We start from the raw sequence: 19,564 nt of genomic DNA, 5'->3' as shown, positions 1-19,564 counted from the left end.
GCACAAGAAGTGAGACAACAGACTCATCCCACAGAGTTTGTCAGTTTTACCACATATCCCATCAGCCCAACAAGTTTATGTAGTTTCACCTACCGAGCAAGTTAATAACTCCATCATTGTAGCAAGCGAAAAGTTTGATAAGATCTTTGAAAAGAAGCATAAAGGCAGCATTTATAACACCATTTGTTAGTTCATTTGGATGCACCTGGAAACAGATGAAAATTTAATGTCAGCTGCATATCATCAACTCAATATTTTTCCCAAATCACATTAAAGTGTAATTTTACTAAGAAATCCAATTACTAAGAAATTCACTTGTATTCTACAAATGTAACTTTAGTGACAATAATAATATCAAAAGATGGATGGCATCTTGTTCTGCATTTAGTTTTTAGTTTAACTTAAGTTAATGAAATTAGGCTGTTAAAGATGTATACACATTCTGTTGACCAATGAACCACAGATCAGTCAAATTCAGTGTTTGGACACCTGATTTTCTATTACTTTTACCAGGTTAAATTACATTTCTTCCATCTCCTCTATCTTAAAGTCTCTGTGACCATGAAGGTTCAGGCTCAAGGAGCCTGTAGGGATCTCAGGAAGAATGGAGGGGTTGTATCTTAGCTAGCTACTTCTTTTTTTAAAGAAATTTTTTTTAGTTGTCAATAGATCATCATTTTATTTATTTTATATGATACTGAGAATTGAACCGAGTGCCTCACATATGCTAGGCAAGTGTTCTACCACTGAGTCACAAACCCAGCCTGTTAGCCAGCTACTTCTAAAACACTGAGACTCACAGCCATTCAACCATTTACTAAATATGCCATTACCAACAAAGAAGAATATTTTCTTCCCACTCCTCAGTCTTTGTTCACAATTCTTAGACTTTGTCCCCTCCACCCCCCACTGCTTTTATGACTTTTTTCCTTTAAGGCAGAAAAAAACCCTTACGAAGGGCGAATAAAGCAAAGGAAAATAAATGGAAAGGAAAAAAAATTAAGAGAAGCAACTCATTCCATAGATATGTAGTTAAGTCCTTACTGTAAAATCTATCAAAACCAACAAGATGGTTTGCTGCCTTTACTGAAATTTCACAGGAGTTAGGTGGTATGACGGGGCTCAATTACAGACTAAGTCACATAATCTTAACAGAGACTTTAAGCTTCTAATATTTGAGGAAAGCCTTTGTTTTAGGCAACTATCAAAATACAGAAAAGCTGATGAAATGAGTTAAATTTTTTCCAACATGTGAAAAAAAATGTCTTATTTTCATGAGTCAGGTTTTCTTATTTAAATTTTTTATTTGGAGGTAACTGTAAATTCACATGCAGTTTTAAGAAGTAATACAGGGAGATCTCATATCCCATCTACCCAGTTTCTCCCAAAGGGAACATCTTAAATTATAGTCAAAAACAATACGACAATGAGGATATTGACAGTGACACAATCAACCAATCTTATTTCCAATTCCCTTGTTTTACTTGTACCCATTTGTGAGTGTGTATGTAATTAGTTCTATGTGACTTTATCACATGTGTGGCTTAGTGTAGCTGCTGCCACCACAGCCAAATACAGATATAGATTTAAGACACCAATCACTGACACTGCCAGGAAGAACCAAAGATAATTAATTCTCTTTGGTGCAGTGTCACCTAAGCTATCCCCATAAAATGATTTTCAACGGCAGATCAAGTAAGTTAGCTGCCTGCAGGTAACATCTCGTAGATACCTCATCCTGTCAAGCACAATAGGAGACCACCATCCTGCTCAGAACAGAAGGTTCCAAGAATTCAAGACTCATATTTTTCCATGACTTAAACACTTGACAAGCTACTTCCAAACTGGGGTACCCAAATCCTCTCTATTGTGCTTAACGGTCTAAGTATTCATCAAATTTATTTAAATGAAGGAAAAAACCTAAAGCTGCTTCCTGAGGAAATCTCTGGATTTACCTGTAGCCCATCTTCAAAGGAAAGGCAATATTGATTATATAAGGAACATTTTTCTGGTGAGATACATACATCAAATTCAAGAAGTGCATCAATTTGTCCCTGCAGTATTGGCATACTCTTTAGTAGCTTCTCAGGAGCCATTGTCCTCATTACGCCATCAGCCCTACAATAAGTTTTAAAAAGAAAAGGATAAAACTTCCTTGCTTACGGGAAATCCAAGATATACATCACACACACACACACACACACACACACACACACACACACACACTGTTCCAAGCTATACCCCCTTCCCATGTTCATGTTCATCTTGTGAGATCAACATGAGGCATTATGAGGTTGTGGCTATTTCCCATTCTTATATCCTCTTGTGCAATCTCAATCCTCAACCACACAGGTGATGCTTTCTTTCTATCTGCACTACTCTCAGGCAGAAAAGCAATGCAGCCTGATAAAAGAGGTCAGTTGAATTTTTGAATAGATTCTTAAAAATCTGTAACACAAATAATAGCCATTTTTTGTTCTTTTGAGAAAGAGATAACATGTCTTGGAAGTCTACAAAACCTGTAGGCCTGGGAATGCTATCACCATCCAGTGAGGAAATGCATGTTGGCATGTACTTGTTGCTCAAATGGAGATGGCAGTTTAGCGGTAGAACACCCGACTGGAGGTTGGTGCTGGAGGGGGCATCAGAAGGGACAGTGTGCCCTATATACATCGGCAAACCTCTTAGGGAGTCCCTGCATTCAGCAATGGTCAAGGAGTGGCAGTATCACAACAGTTGAAGGAAATACCCAGGGTGATAGTGGTCACCTTCAGAGTCTCTCCCTTCCCAGCACTGGAGAAAGCATCCCAGAGTGTCCTTAAGGGCCCACACGGGGTTGCACTGTCTTCTAAGAAGGTCATGGACATATTACAGAGAAGTCACAATAAACTAAGAACATCAGGAATGGTGGCAGAAGTCAGAGGATGGTGTATGATCTAGAATCATCTCTAATGATAAGGGGATGCAGGAAAAAAAAACCCTAGTTTTGTGAAGTATTCACCTAGAAGAAACTGATATATTGAGAAGGCAAGTTTGCATTTTCCATCACTATGCTAAAAAGGTAGCTCAAAGTTAAGTTTAGGTCAGCTATGACAAAGATACAGATATATCTTTTCATGTGGGTTCCTGAAAATAAAAATATTAAACCTTCTACAATACGTTACCATTATTTTAAGTTAGGAACAGATAAAAGATGTGTACAAACTTTTGGCTGAACACTCTTGACGAGATTCAAACATCTATTTAGAGGTAAATAAATGTAATTATGGGTTAAAATTCAAGTATTTCAATGAGGTTTTCTAATCAATAGGTAATATTAATAATTAGTATGATTATGAAATGTGTTTATTTCTTAGGACAGTATTACTTCTTTCAAAACAGATTCCACAACACATGCATTTTAATTTTTACCTCAAAACCCCTGAAATAGCTATTGTCATCTATTGTCACTCTACTTTTAAATACCTCTAGCCAATTCTCTCCCTCTTCAATTATTTAAAGGTGTTCATGTGTTTAAGAATTTGGCATTAATTTTAGTAAATAAAATTTCAGACCATGTAAACTCTGAGCAGCTACTCAGATTTTCTTTGCATGAAGACATGAACAAAGTAATGCATATGGCAACCTCATGGCTAACTTCTATAACATTATTTATTGATCATCTTTCAGGTGGTTGGAAACTAGGCCTTCATGATCAAAATTAATTGGCACATAAGCTTCGTTAAAATAAATCAAGTATGCTTCAAGGACGTATCCTGTTCCAGTAAACACGGGAAAGAAAAATATCATACCCTTTCTTCACTCTGGCAAAATCAAATGCCATCTGTCTGTATGAGAAAGCCTTTTCATTCAGATATCTACTATAGCGCCTTATGAAGGTAGACATGTCATAACCTAGGGGAGAAGGGAGAGGAAATAAAATTAATTAATAAGATACTTTGTGTAGTACTAAGAATTTTTTTTAACTCCTTAAATGATGAGGTCAAATAATGTATCAGCAGACCTCATTTAAATTCCTATTTCTGGAGCCAAATCAGAATAACTAGTTTAGTTATTCAACCATCCTTGTACACAATGTCTCTTCTGATTTTTCCTTGCATGTTTGTTCACTGTTTCAATAACAACATGTTTCATATTTAATCCAAGTAGCCCTCTGCTAATAGTCTACCTGCTTGATGTGTTTGCCATATAGACAGCCATAAGTATGGTGAATGAACAGATGATTGCATTTCAAACTCTATAAGTCTATAAAGAAAATTTCTTTAATATTTAAATCATTAAAAAAAATTAGATGGCATCTTTCATTTCACTGTCTTCTGCACCTTCATAAACAATCTATAGGTCTAGTATACCCACAGTTAATTTTTGAACTGAACATCAAAAATGATAAAAAATAAAATTAATATGGAGTTGTCTACAATTGAATATTTAAAAATTACTTTTATATAGTTACTTTATATTTTTCTTAAATATAAACATAAATATTTATTAAGCTATGAGTTGCAGTGATTCCACATTAATAACCTCCCATTAAACTCAAAGCATTAGCAAAGATAATTATTTAAATATTCTCACCATGGGATCCACTTTTGTCCAAAAAATTGCTGAGATTGAATAATGTATTTCTAGAGGCCAAATACTGAATAAATCTCTGAAACACAAAAATTAGAATTAAATGTCCATATTATCAAATCAGACCTTTAAAAAATTTTTGACCAAAGGGAAGTTTTTTTTTTAAACAAATTTTCATTGTGATCTCTTTTATTGGTCATAATGCTTTATATTTTTCTGATGTTCTCTAAGGGAGAAAAACTTTGACTAATACCCACTAAATTAGAATTAAATTCTATGATCTTTAATTTCTGCATGTAATAGGAATACTGAAAACTTCATAGAATTTAGTAGGTATTCCATAGAAAAGGAATAATTGTAATTTTATCATTATTTTCCAAAATTAAGTATTTTATAACAGCCATTTTCACTCAAAGGAATAAGGAACATTTTCTAAGGGGAAAATAGTCTTATTGCTCCTCTACCCTAACAACAATTTTTTCCTCACTAATAGGCTTATATAGTATTTATGTTTTAGGCACAAGTAATGTTTAGTATTTTGGTATCTCTAAGACCAGCTCTAATTTAAATTTATTTTCATAAAAATAATCAAATGGAAGATTATGATTTTTTTAAGAGAGAGAGAGAGAGAGACAGAGAGAGAGAGAGAGAGAATTTTAATATTTATTTTTTAGCTTTCGGTGGACACAACATTTTTGTTTCTATGTGGTGCTGAGGATCGAACCCGGGCCACACGCATGCCAGGCGAGTGCGTTACTGCTTGAGCCACATCTCCAGCCCCAAAGATTATGATTTTGTCCAGGTGATTTTGAACCATGGATTTCTTCTTCTCCAAATTAACAAAAATTTAAAGAGCCATACTCTTTTAACATTGCCATGTTCTTCCATAAATGCCTTCCTCCTCTACCCACCCACCTCCTCCCCAAAATTAGTTTATCTAGCTTACCTCATTTCCATGCACCATGAGATGATGTGTGGTCACTAAAGCTTTAAACACAACCACCCAGCTGCTATTTGTTGCTCGCTCAAAGAGCGTGTCAGCCATCTGAGGGATATTAACATTGGTCTCATTGGTAGCCTGGATCAAGTCTACAAAAATAAAAGACATGAATCAATGGTGTTAACCATTAAATATACAAATTCACCTCAGACTTTAAATATTTAATCCTCTTCACTAAACCATTACTTCGAAATTACTGGTTTAAAAAATTAAACCATAATAGTTTTATAAATAGACACAGTAAGTATATTATTTACCCAATGTATTTATTTATGTATTCTTGAGTTTATTTTTTTAGTTGAATTCTTTTCTGAATTTTATCTGTTTTGGACTGATATTATTTTTTAAATTACAAACTTCAGGAGAGCTAAGACTTGTTAGTCTTGTTTTGCTCTAAAAACAATGTCTCAAATGCATAGGCACTTATCCTAAACACCATTTGAAGGTAAAAACTTACACGTGTTTTTTGAAGCATGATAGCTAAAATTAATCACTGGGATTAATTTTGAAGAGTGCTAATTAATATACTTATCATGTGAGTGTCAGAATAAAAGCAAAGAAAGAAAAATTCCATTATGTTTATCTGAGCTTTCATAGAATATCATGCATGCTTTAAATTACTATGATTTGACCTGAGTTTATAAGACAGTAAAACCTTTAAAATATATTCATGTCCATATCTATACGACTCCAGGTATAGTGGGGATTATATAGTGCTAAACACGGGGTGCTCAGTGTTCAAAAAAAGTGCTTAGTGTCAAAAAGTTATCTGGGGCAAATAAAGGTCATGTGATAAAGAACAAAAGAACAGAATCTAAGCCACACCGAGGCAATGCAGTGGTGAGTGCTTCCATGGCACAGATGGACTTCTTAGAACAGCATATACAGCATGGGTTTTATTATAAGCCATATCCACCCTGCAGAGAACCACATGTGATACCCCAATTCCTAGGACATCCCATGCAACAAATGCAGAGACGAATCCACCCTTTTTTCTTACTCAAAATTTGCACCCAATAATCATTAAGCTACACATTTACATTATCTCTATCCACAATAAACAAGGTTTGCAAAAATTGACAGTCCATCACTGAAGTGGCTCTTATTGCTTAAACTTAAGGATATTAGTAATTGTTTGAATTATAAATGGAGAAGATTAAAATAAATATATATAAATTATATATGCTTTATATTTATTTCAAATTCCAGTTTTCACTCATTCCTATACTGTCAATATTTTCCCAGTATTTGCTTTCATTGCAATTCTACTCATCCTTCAGGAAAGCTTTCCTGGTACTTTTTTTTTTAAATACAGTCCCACATGTGAAAACCCTCTAATTTAACACCAGAATCACTCTGTTCCTGCTGTTTTTTCACATTAGATGCAAACCTGCCACACCAAAACTCCTTAAAGATGGAGGCTGTCACGTTAATGTCTGTTTCCTGTACAGTGCTTCAGAGCTCTGCAAAATAAATGATTTTTGAGCAAAATGTACAAAAAACATTCTTCCCCCAAACATAAATACCTCTTTGAAAAAGAAAAACTCACTATGCTATAATATGGTTTCCTGAGATTATATCATGTATCTACTTTGTCCTTAAGATTCTGTGCCAGTCACAAATCTTCTGTTCATTTTATTTTTGAACTGGGTTCTATAAACACAGAGGAGACAAATACATGTAGTAAGAGCTAAAATCCTATAAGAGATGAGTAAAGAAAGTCAACATGATAGAGCAGAAAACCCAGATCCAGAGCCTAGCTCAAACCCAACTAAATGTGTAATCTGGAAAAATTATTTAATCTCTCTTTAACTCAAGCCTTCATCTTTCAAATGGGCAAATAATTACTACCTTTCAGAATATTATAAAAGCTACAAAATGTCTGAGAGAGTGAGTGCTCAAAATAATCATATGTAAGTACTATTATATACACAGCATTTTGAGAATATATTGGGGGCATTAGGAAAGAATCTATGGGGAAGGAAAGTTGAGTGGGTCCCTGAAGTAAGCAATGGGATGGGAGAAAGTGAGAAGGTTAAATTTTTTAACAAGTGTACCAAGTATAAGTCCTTCAAAGGTGTGTATCCTTGGAGAGCCACAGTGATCTGTGGGCTAGGTATGTGTGATATATAGGAAGGAGGACACTTAAGCTGAAGAGTTAGGGAATGGACAATAAAGTGTCATATTTCACACTTGAGAGATTGAATTTCATCTTTTGGATAAAGAGGAGCTCCTTTTAGTCTTTCAGCAGAAAAATACCAACCCCCCAAAAAACCTTGGCTTTTACAGATGACTATTTTATTCAGTGACTATTAAATACCATATGACAGGTATAAGAGAGGCACAGGACAAGGAACAATCTCCTTTGTATGGAAAGATGTTCTATAAGACAGGAAAGCAGTTTGTTAAAAAGCCTCGTTGAGAGTCAGGAATGAAAGAGGTGAAACTGAACTGATGAGAAGGCAGTGCAGATGGAAGGAGATAATGAAAGGAGCAGAAAGATATTTAGGAGACACAATTGACTGGATTTGCAGGTGAGCAAATGAATATTACAAGCAAAGGAAAAGCAATCTAGGACTATTCCAGATTTCTGGGCTGATAGTCTAGTAAATGTTACTTATTGAAAGTGCAGGAAAGTTGGTTTTAAGAGAGACACAAACCATACATATGTATATATATTTCAAGATTTAATGAAAATAATAACTTTTACTGTATATATATATATATATATATATATATATATATATATATATATATAATTTTTTTGAAATGGGGTCTTTCTGTTCTCCAGGTTGGTCTTAAACTCCTGGAATCAGGTAATCTTCCTGCCTCTGTCTCAGTGTAGTGGGGACTACAGACATGTGCCACTGACCCTGCTATTATACTAATCTTTTTAATATTCTATATCAGGGGCTGGCCTACTATATGCTTACTGGGAAAATCTTGCCAATTTCCTATGTTGGGAAAGTTTTATTGGAATGTAGCCATGTTCATTTATTTATATATCATCTGAGGCTGCTTTCACACGACAATGACATAGTTGAATAGTTATAACAAATTCAGTTTCAACTCAACTCAGTGATCCATGAGCCCCAAATATTTGTTATCTGAGCCTTCATAGAAAATGTTTGCTGTCCTGCTCTATGTCACTAAATGGGAAGTGTGCGTAAAACTTTTGTGATGCATAAAAGGATCAATAGCTGTTTCACAGCAAAGCAACTCCAGATTGAATTGAGGTGAACTATTTTTTTCCTGAACCACTATTTTCATTTTAAAAAATGTTTGACAGACTTCAAACTATAGTGATTCAGACTTAGAACAGAGTGGGAGATATTTTTTCAAAGATTAAAAAAAAAGTGAGCTTGTGACTTCAAAGAAAATGACAGTACTAGTTATCAATGACAAAATTTAATCTTTCAAACAAGCATCAAAATTTTAAACAACTCTCCCACAGCAAGCTTGACATATTTCCTGTTTTCAGAAAATCTTTTGATATTATTGGTGACATTAATTTCATTTATCAATAATTATGTAATGAAATGTGTAAACGTTTGAAAGATATGAATAACTCAATAAACTAATATTTTCCAATGACTAGTGAATAATGTTACAAAATAATGCATGGGTAAAAGATCCATTCAAAGTACAAGACAGACCAACAGACTTTAATATGACAGAATACAAAATGATCACAGATGTGGTTCATATTCAACAATGCAACTTCTTTTTAAGAAACTGTCTCTTGGACAGTTGTGTAGTACCAAAGAAGAATATACAAAAATTTCTGAAAAGGCTATTTAGATAGTTCTATTTCCAACCACATATGTCTGTAAGGCCAAATTTTATTCCTATATTCAAATGAAATAATACATTCCAGCAAATTGAATATAGGAATAGAGAAACAGTCTTCTATTGAGAAAGACACTGAGGAGACTTGTGAAATTATAAAACAATACCACCATTCTCACTAATTTTCTTCATTTGGAAAATAATGATTTCCCCTAAAAGTATAATTTGTGTTAACATGTCAATAGGTTTATTACTGTCATTTAAAAGTGAATATTTTAAAACTTTCCCAGTTTTAGTTTCTAATAAAGTAAATATCTGACATAAGCAAAAGCACTCAATATATAAACAAAAGTTCCTCAATAACTTAAGAGCATAAAAGAGTCTTGAAATCACTTTAGAACTGCTATTTTCATATGTACCTAGAAAGAGAACTGTTCAATAGTGGGGCATGCACACATTTAACTTGAAAATGTTTTTTCATTGTAATGACATCAAATTATGGTCTTACTAGTAGATTATGTATGTTTCTACTGCTCCACTTCTTCACCACCACCACCACCACCACCAACAACAACAACAAAAAAAACTGGTTTCCATTTAAAGAATTTTTTAAAAATTAAATGAAAGCAAAATATAGCTATAAAATTCAGAAAAAAATATTCTTGAAATCCAAGAGATTTTAAATGCTTCTTGTCATATTTGAGTCCTCAGAATTAAAAGTTTTAAACTTAGGAAGACATAGCTGGTATCTTTTTGGTAGTTTGAAAAACAGCTTTACTGAAGTATAGTTTACCAAAAAAAGCCCTACACATATTATAATGTATACTATTGGATAAAATTTAGAAAAATGCATTCATAAAATTTTCACAAAAAAATAAATAAATGAACCTAAGTCAACCCTCATGGTTTCTTCATGCCCATTTAACATTCTTTCTTCCCCCTCCTTACTCCCTTCCCTACTGCCCCTTGGCAACCACCAATTTAATTTCAGTCAATATAAATTAGTTTACATTTTCTAAATTTTATATAAAGAGAATCAAACTATTCTTTGGTGGGGAAAAGGTCTAGATTCCTGTGGTCAGAAATATTATCTGGAGATTCACTCATCTTGTTACCTGTATCAATAGCTCAGACCCTTTTTATTGCTGAGATATATTTCCATAACACAAACATACCAAAATTGTTTCCTTATTTACCTGCTAATGAAATTTGAGGGTAATTCCAGTGCTATTACATAAAGTTGTTATGAGTATTTATACACAATTACTCATAAAATAAATGGATATAAGCTTTCATTTCCCTGGGGTAATTGCCTAGGAGTAGACTAGTTGAGTAATTTTTGATATTTGAGAAACTACTTCCAAAACATTTCTATCATGTTACATTCCCAGCAGTGTATGAATGTTCCAGTTGTTGTACATCCTTGCCAAGTTTGGATATGGTCTTTTTAATTTGGTTTGCCATTCTAACAGGTGTGGTATGCATCTCATGGTGGCTTTTCTTTGCATTTCCCTAATGACTAATGATGTTATTTAATACACCTTTGTTTAGTTTTATTCAGTTGTTCTGGGCAGGAGTGTATATACTGACCCTCCTTGTTGTACCATCTTGCCACAAATTATGCATCTCTCTTTTGGGAGATTTTAAGCAACTGAAAATTTATCTTAGAAAACCTCTTTGAGGTAAGATAACTCATTCACAAGAACATGAAAGAAATAGTTGTAGTGGGAAAATAACTTTTAGTCATTGTAAACAATTGTTCACTAAAATAAAAAATAGCAACTAATCTAAATAGTGCTCCAATCTGTGGCTACTTATATCTTTTAGATTAGATAGGCCTTGTTAGAGGGCCTTCATTGCCTCTTGTTTGGACTGCTCTATGATCTCTTCTCTGGATCACCTCCAGCACAATTAGATATATTTGTGGCAAATTAACTACCCAAGAGAAATCTTCTGAGCCCGGTGCAGTGGTGCACGCCTGTAATACAGGCTAGGGAGGCTGAGGCAGGAGGATGGCGAGTTCAACGCTAGCCTCAGCAAAAGTGAGGTGCTAAGTAACTCAGTGAGACTCTGTCTCAAAATACAAAAAACAGGGCTGGGGATGTGCCTCAGTGGTCTTGTGTCCCTGAGCAATCCCCAAGTACCCTCCACACACACAAAAAAAGGGAAAAGAGTAATTCTGTCCATTGAATTAAATATGAATAATTCAGGTTTATACTTTATACCTTAAAACTTGAGCAAAAGATATTTAATTAAAGTATAAGTTTAAGTATAGGGTTTCTATCTTATACTTTATCTTGAGGATAAGGCCTTTCATTAGAAGATTCAACTACCTTCTTGATATCTTCTCTGCCATAAATTACAATACCTTTTTGTGCTGTTCTCATTTCCTAGAATGTTTCTGCTATCACCCTACTGAGGTTTTATGTCCCAGGGTCAATCTCAAATAGTTAAATTTCCTTTAATAATTCTTACCATGGAGTCTTTTCTGATAGATATTGCCTTCAAATGGAAGAGAGACTTCAATCTTCTCTTCCAGGCAGCCTAGGAAGCAAGTTCACAGCCTGACTCTGCTACTTAAGTTAGCTGGATCATTCTGTGGCTCTATTTATGCACTTAGCAATGAGGATGACATTAACTACCTTACAGAATAGACAATGTCATTTATGCTAATTCTTACCTTATATACCACTGTTGTAGTCCTTATTACACAGAATTATAGTAATTAGTTTATATGTCTCTCCTCCACTAGAGCTATAGGTTCTAAAGGTAGGAATGAAGTCATATCTATATCTTTGGATCCTTGAAACCTAACACAGGCCTTGATGTATATAACTGACATATATAAAACACAATAATTCGAGATGGTTATAACTGGCTTATTATCTGTCTCAATCTAAAATAATTTAAAAATTAATGGTAGGTATTAGAAGAAATTTTCCTTTAATATTTCTTACCAGATATAATTGAATCAAAAATTAGGATTAGTTACTCTCTGTTTCATTGTTATATATACTTTTGTCAGCAGCCTAAATTTAGAAAGGTATCCTCTATTACATCTAAAAATCTCAGTCCTAAGTTTAATTATATGATTTATAAAGCTCTACTGGGACAAGTTCCCTTTGACTGAATGCCAGAAAGAAGAACAAAGATTGGCCATTCTTTTAGCATAATATCATTGTCTAACTCTGAGCTTCCACAAAAAGAAAATAAGAAGCTATACAACAAAGTCCAGTGACAGACTAATATACAATTTTATCACATAGTAGCAGCTCACACTATGTGTCACATGAACTAATATATATGCAAAATTATACACTAGTTATTTTAAATTTATTTTTCCTTTCCCTCTGTCCTTTCCTCCATCCCTCCATTATAGAATAATTTTTACATCCCCCTCATAATTCATTGCTGAATTCTCAGCCCCAATGTAACAGTATGAGGAAGGGTCCTTTGGAAGGTGATTAGGTCATAAGGGTGAAGCTCCCAGGAAAGGAATTAGTGCCCTTCTAAAATGGACCTGAGAGAGTTCCTTAGTTCTTTGTGCTACATGGGGACACAATGAGAAGTCAGAAGTCTGTGATCTAGAAGACCCTCACCAGAGCCTGGCCATGCTAGACTTCCAATCTCTAGAACTATAAGAAATAAATTTCTGCTGTTTTTTTTTTTTATTATAAAAACAAAAACTACTACCCACCCTCCCTTACTTCTTGGCTATCTCTTGTTAGTTGAGAAGCTTAAACCTACAAACACTTGTAAACAGAAACAAATTCTTTCAATTTGGACAATACAAAAAAAAAGTGATGTGGATGATTCAGAAGTTTTTCTTGTCAGCCTTAGTACAAATGACAGACGTGAATGTTATCTCACCAATAGCTATTTCTTTCCCTCTTCTGCATCAGAAGAATCCTGTCCCTGTCTATGCCCTACCTGTTAGAAAGCTAACATGTCACTTCGGGGCAATCCTGGCTTCCTCCTAGATAGAAGTATGAGCAGCAGTCTGCTGGGGTCACTTGGGAAAAAGCTTTCCTTTGTAATACAGAGATGCATGAAAACTGAATACATCTCCATTCCCTCACAAGGCTATAGCTGTGTATGTGTGTGAGAGCATGACCACCTCAGGATAGGAGGCCAGACTTCACCAATTAGCTGAAGTAGCAGAGAGAAAACATGGAAAACACCTGGGTCTGCATGATACTGGTGGGCTCCACCTTCAGACTTACTGTTAAGGAAGATAGCAAATCATGTTAAGCCCTTAGTTTGAACACTCTGTTACATATAGCCAAATACCTGCTAATAGATAGAAACTGAAACATGACATAGCAAAACAAAAGAACCAGGCCCATGACTTCTAAGGTATCTTCCAATTCTAACACCTTTTGTCTATCTTGCTGCTCCTTAATATCTCCAGGCATCTGGGGTTACTTGCTCAGAAGTTTAGCTTCAGTGAGTTGATTACAGGAACTAGATAGAGGGTACAATGGAAAGTATTATATTTTAGGAAAGAGTGAAGGACTACTTTATTCTCATGGAGAAAGAGCACCTGATAATGTGACAAGAATTTATATGGTGTAAATCTTGCATCCAGAAGTTCTGAGGTAAGATGGGGAAGACTGAGAAGAAAGAGACCCTGAAGAAGGGGGCTGGGCCTCCCATTCACTTCCCAAAAGAAGAGAGGGTGAGAAGTTCTGGGAGAACTGGGGCACATCTTGGAGAGGTTAAGGGTTCTCCATAAAATGAAATTATCCAGTGGGGGCTTGCAGGGAGTGACACCTAAAGAGGACATGCTGACAGCTACACAAATGAGAGCAAAGGAAAGGACAGCAAGAGCAAAAGAAGATGGCCCTGAAGTGTAGGTGACAGGAAGGAAAAGGGCAAGAAATAAAAGAATAGACACTAAGCTCAGAGAGGGAAAGGAAAAGCATCTTGTAAATGTGCCAACACGATGGCTTTTATTTGCATAACATTTTTCTTTAACTAGAAAGGTATGAAATGGGAGCTTTTAAAATTTTGCTTAACTTAATACAACTGAATAATTTATTTGTATTTTTATATTACTGCACGTGATCTTCCATGAAACTTAGTTTCTAGAGTATTTGAGTAACTTCTTTCATCTCAAAGGAACAAATATATATATTCTATAATTTTTGTAGTCCTTTGTAAAAATATATACAGAAAAAATCCCTGTTATGCTATTTATTCTCTGATAGGATTTTGGCACATTAAAAATTAGGAGATGTAATATATAGCACAGTTATCTAGTTAAGATTTGGAAGTCAGGCCAGACCTACTTTAATTATTTTCTATTAGTTAATAACTGTGTGACCTTGAGCAAAGCTGTCTCTTTGAGCCTCCATTTTGTCATTATTATGATGGGTATAATAAAAGCACCTATCTGGATAAGACAAGCAAAGTATCCAGCACAGGCCCTGATATCTTATAAGGAGTGTGTGTGTGTGTGTGTGTGTGTGTGTGTGTGTAGCAAAAACATACAATTATAATCAGTCACCTTTGGCTACCTATACTGAAAAGGACTTGGCATACTTTGTTAATTAATTCAATTGATTCATTTATTAATAAATAACTACAGTGTTCCCGGCACTGTTTTATTAGCTAGAGATAGAGCAAGGAACAGAACAGACATGGGTCTGCCTTCAAGGAGCTCACATTCTCTAAGGGAGAGGACATAGAGAAACTAGATATACAACATCAGGCAGAGATGAGAAGCCTAATGAAAAATAAAGAAAATAACAGGGTGGGTGAATAATACAAAGACAGGCAGATACAGATTGTTGGTATTATTTCAGATAGGGTGACCAGAAAAGGCCTCTTGGAGGAAATGACAGTCAAAGAGACCAAAATTCAGGGTCAATCAATCATCATGGGAAGGACTGTTACAAGCAGGGGAAACAGTAAATGCAAAGGCCTGGAGATGAAGACACACCTGACAGGTTCAAGACAAAGCAAGAAAACCAGTGTAACGGGAGAGAGTTGCCAAATAGAGATATGGTCAGGTTCCTGATAGCTCAGTGTGTCACAGATCACAGGAAAGATTTACTATTCCACTCAAAACATTTTGAGAAGTTGCTGGAACCTTTAGATCAGGGGAGTGATGCAACCCAGTTTATATTTTGAAGAATTGTTGTGGCAACTCTAAGGAGCACAGACTCTGTGAGGAGAATGGAGTTAAAGAAACAAAGCAGGTGATTTCAATAGTTCAGGGGAGAGGGGAGGATGGGCTTGTCCCAGTGCAGCAATAGTAGAAAACAAAAGGTAGGACTGCAGATATTCCAAACGTTGAGCCAAGAGGAATAGCCGATAGATTGGATGGGTGGGTGGGAAGTTTGGGGACAGGTATAAGGTACTGAGAGGAATCAAGAATGATGAGCTTGTAGCACTTGAACAGCTGGATGAATTGCCTTCTGCACCATCTCTGGAAAAAAGAAAGAGAAGTGCAGAGACGCGGCATGTGCCTGTACTTGGTTTCTCTTTCCATCAACTTCTGCTGTCACTCTCTTTGACCTTACTTGAGAGGCATCTCCATGCTCTGTCCTGATCATGTTTGAGCTACATCCAATGGCAAGTTCACTGTCAACACAGCACATGAAAGCAAAGTTTCAGAGTCCATCCGTTGTTTAAGAAGCACTGGCAAACTGTACCCCCAAATGTTCTAAACATGGTCCAATTTGAGCTTCAGGCATCAGCAACTTCACAAAATAAACATTATGCATTATTGAGCATGACTCCAGAATGCAGCCCCATGACTTAGCTCCAAATATCCCAACTGCCCACATGAGTTGAAAACCAGGGTCACATACTACTATGCCTTTGGAGTGGTGCAGTGGGGTAGAGGAAAGAAAGTAGCCCTTGTGCCAAGTACTGCCAGTCCCTGGGATTACAGAAAATTTTTACCAACAAAAATTGGAACATTATGTTTTTGTCCTTCAGGATTTGTATATAGCTACTTGTAGGATTAACAATGTGACCCTAAACAAATTATAGGACCTTCTGCCCTAGTCTTCATTATGGGGTAGAACTAATTACATATGCTCACCAGCCTTAATACTAACATTGCTTTTATAGCTCATCTTCTTCTGAGTGTTTTCTTAAAAATTATTATGGGTTTCTCAAATGAATTCTGTGCTTTTAGAAGTAGACAACAATTTATATGAACAGAACTTTAAAACAATAAGTAAAGCCAGCATGGTGATACACACCTGTAATCCCAGCTACTTGGGAGGCTGAAGCAGGAAGATTGCAAGTTAGAGGCCAGCACGAGAAACTCTGGGAGAACTTATTTCAAAATCAAATTTAGAAAGGGCTGGAGAGGTAGCTCAGTGGTAAAGCACCATGGGTTCAACCCCAGTACAAAAATATATACCTATAATTTTAAAAAAGTTGACAGCACTGTAGAGGTAAGAGATGGCCCTTTATAAAAGACCACTGAAACAGAAGATCTTGATGTACTGGGCAATCCTCAAAGAATCTCAAGCCAATTCTCTCAGCTGGCAGCAAGTGCTGGAAGGATGGCCTTTGCTGACTCGGTTGCTAGGGAGATTTTAAAAGATACATGCAGCTTGGGTTTCTTATTTCCTGCTACTGCCACAAGATGATCAACTACCTATGTCTAGTCTTCAAGTGTGTCAGGTAAATTAAAGCATGACCTATTTACATGATGGCCTTAAGGTTTGGTTTCTCTTTCACATAACCTTGGGCTAAAAAAAAGCTTTTTAAGAGGTTGTCTTTAAGTTATCACCAAAACAGTATTTTGGGGGAGTCTCTAAAGAAGACTTTACCATGTTGATAAATTTGCCATATCCTAGCACTGAGTAGCCCTGCATGTCTTTTAAAACATCAAACCCACATTCTCCATGCTTCAACCATAGCCCATCACTTCCTACTCTATCCTCAGAAAAGAAGAGCTATTTCATCCTCAGTTAACTCGTTATGTTCATCACTTCCTGTAGAGCGCTCTGGAGCCATAAGGAAAGGCAGTGCCTTAGAGATAGGACACAAACAGCAGAAACAAGGCATCGGGTTTCTGTTCCAATCAAGCTTCCTACCCACATATGTGAAACTTGTGTTTCCTAAAAATAAATAGTATTCAGAAATGGCAACTGCTGCTGCAAGCATCTGGGATTTTTCTTCTTTGCTGTCTCTAGAACCTTATCTGGAAGGTGTCTCCAGAATTTTCTTCCATTTTTCATTCCAAGTCTCATGCAGGACTGAATCTTGCCTACCACATTCCATTCCTTCTTCTCCCTTAGGTGAGAATCTTTGGCAGCATCTCCCAACATTAAATCTCTCTGACCTTACCCAAAGCCTTACTGTTTTTAATTCTTCAAAGCCCTCATCTTACTTCCTAGGAGGAAACATTCAAAAAAGACCTGAGTCTATTTTCTTTCTGAAATATCAAGAAATAGAGCTTTAGCTCTGAAAACATATTTATTCTTTAATGTAGGATTTAAGTAAAAAGAGAAACAAAATATCCATTGAAAAGAAAAAAAATAATTTAAGGGTTCTCTCCATTTATACCCTTAGTTACCAGGAAACAAGGAAAACTAGAAAAAATGTTTTATATTTCAGTAGAAACACTGAAGAGAAGTTGTTGAGACCACTTAATGATGTGGGAGAAAAGAAGTAAAGACTGGTTAAAAATTCAAAACAGATGGTGGATGGTAGCAGCAGAAAAGTTAAGAGAAGGTCAGCCCCTGAGGCCCTATCTCTTTCTGTAGAAAGGCCCTGTACAGCTGAGAGCATCCACCAACCAAGTCATTCCACACTTATCTATCCAGCAGGTAAAAAAATCCTAGTTTCTCTATAGTTTGCAGAGCAAGGTCAGGGAAGATCTTTTTGGTATCTCCAAAGAGAACACTGTTTTCAATCCTTAAAATGTTCTAACAACAATTAGTTTCTGTAGTATTTCAGGTACAATAGGATTAATACAGGCTGTGGTGAGATACCTGAAGAACTTAAATACTAATCAGGACATTGTTCTAGACAGTCTTGGACTCCCCACAGTCTGGCCAGGTTGCTCCTGCCACCACTGCCAGGCCCTGCTCTTCATGAAAGGACAGCACTGGTGGCCAGGTGCACAAGTAACAGCACCTCATGCATCTGAGCCCTGAGAGGAAGAAGACACTGAGGAGGAAACCAAAAAATTAGGATGAAAGAAAGCTCAAAAGAGTGAGATGGAACAAGTAGTAGATTTGGAAAAAGAGATTTTTCTTTTCTAGAAAATCAGGTTTTAAGAGAGAAAATTCATGGCCTTGTAGCTGAGAACCAAAGGTTAAGACAGCACTTGGGGATGCAGGCTCTTGATATGGAAGAGCAAGTAGAGGTGGAGGCCAATAGGAATGGAGTGGGACCAAGTCTGGGTCTCACCCTTGGACTATGTGCACCTTTGCAGCAGCTGCAGGCCTAGTTGCCCGCTCCAGAACATCTCCCCATGGATTCTGATGGCATTGACTCTTCAGATCCTGAGTCTGATATTCTCTGGGGGATCCTGGACATCTTGGTCTGAGTTCTTCAAGTGTCCCTTCTCAGGGTCTACCAGCCTGGAGAAGTTCACTGAGGTCTACCCAGAAGAACCCAATTCCTTACTATCCTTTTCTGTCAAGGAGGATGTCATCAGCCAAGCTGGAAGTCATTAATAAGCAAATCCATTTTGACTATGTGTATCCCCTCTGAGACACAGAGACACACTACTGGGGTAATAAAAATTGAAGAAGCACCTCTCCCTCAAAGAATGACCACCCTGAATTCATTCTCAGTGAGGAAAGAAACTGTAGAAGATGACTTCATTCCAGAGCTGGGTATCTCAAGTCTACTTTCATCCAGCCACTGCCTGAGCCATCTTCCTGCCTGCTAGATGCTTACAGTGACTGGATATGAGGGCTCCCTTTCCCCCTTAAGTGACAGTCCTCTCTGCTTGGGAAGTGTCTTGGAGGACACTTTTGCCAATGAACTCTTTCCCCAGCTGATTAGTGTCTGAAGAGCTTCCCAATACTGTTGCTTCCTTGGTTATCACACTGCCTGGAGGCTAGCAGAAAAGCTTACCCATGAGTTATTCAAAAAGCCAAAGTAGCAAGTGTATAGTTCAAGAGGATTCCTCTAGAATATTTGTCTGTTTAAATCTCATCGATGATCCCAAGTGTTGTCTTTTGACACCAATGGTCCATGGCATTCAGATACATCATTATA

General features: G+C 36.3%; 1 protein-coding gene and 1 pseudogene across 31 annotated transcripts in view; one reads left to right on the top strand and one right to left on the bottom strand.

The window, feature by feature from the left end:
• Positions 1-19,564, bottom strand: part of Snap91 (synaptosome associated protein 91) — a 120,279-nt gene that overhangs the window by 73,076 nt on the left and 27,639 nt on the right. For 30 of the 31 annotated variants that reach the window (XM_026410528.2, XM_026410531.2, XM_077802166.1 and 27 more), the window contains exons 2-6: positions 5,519-5,661; positions 4,576-4,651; positions 3,792-3,894; positions 2,025-2,118; positions 94-205 (exon numbers count right to left, since the gene is read on the bottom strand). In XM_026410528.2, coding sequence (XP_026266313.2) covers positions 94-205; positions 2,025-2,118; positions 3,792-3,894; positions 4,576-4,651; positions 5,519-5,661 — 528 coding nt within the window. Of the gene's footprint in view, positions 1-93; positions 206-2,024; positions 2,119-3,791; positions 3,895-4,575; positions 4,652-5,518; positions 5,662-11,863; positions 11,895-19,564 lie in introns of those variants that run through there. The other variant, XM_077802184.1, reaches the window with a different exon arrangement.
• LOC113198016 (uncharacterized) lies at positions 13,965-19,355 on the top strand (annotated as a pseudogene).

This window comes from Urocitellus parryii, chromosome 8, assembly GCF_045843805.1.
Source record: "Urocitellus parryii isolate mUroPar1 chromosome 8, mUroPar1.hap1, whole genome shotgun sequence".
Taxonomy (NCBI): Eukaryota; Metazoa; Chordata; class Mammalia; order Rodentia; family Sciuridae; genus Urocitellus; species Urocitellus parryii.
This window is presented reverse-complemented; position numbering and strand designations above follow the sequence as displayed.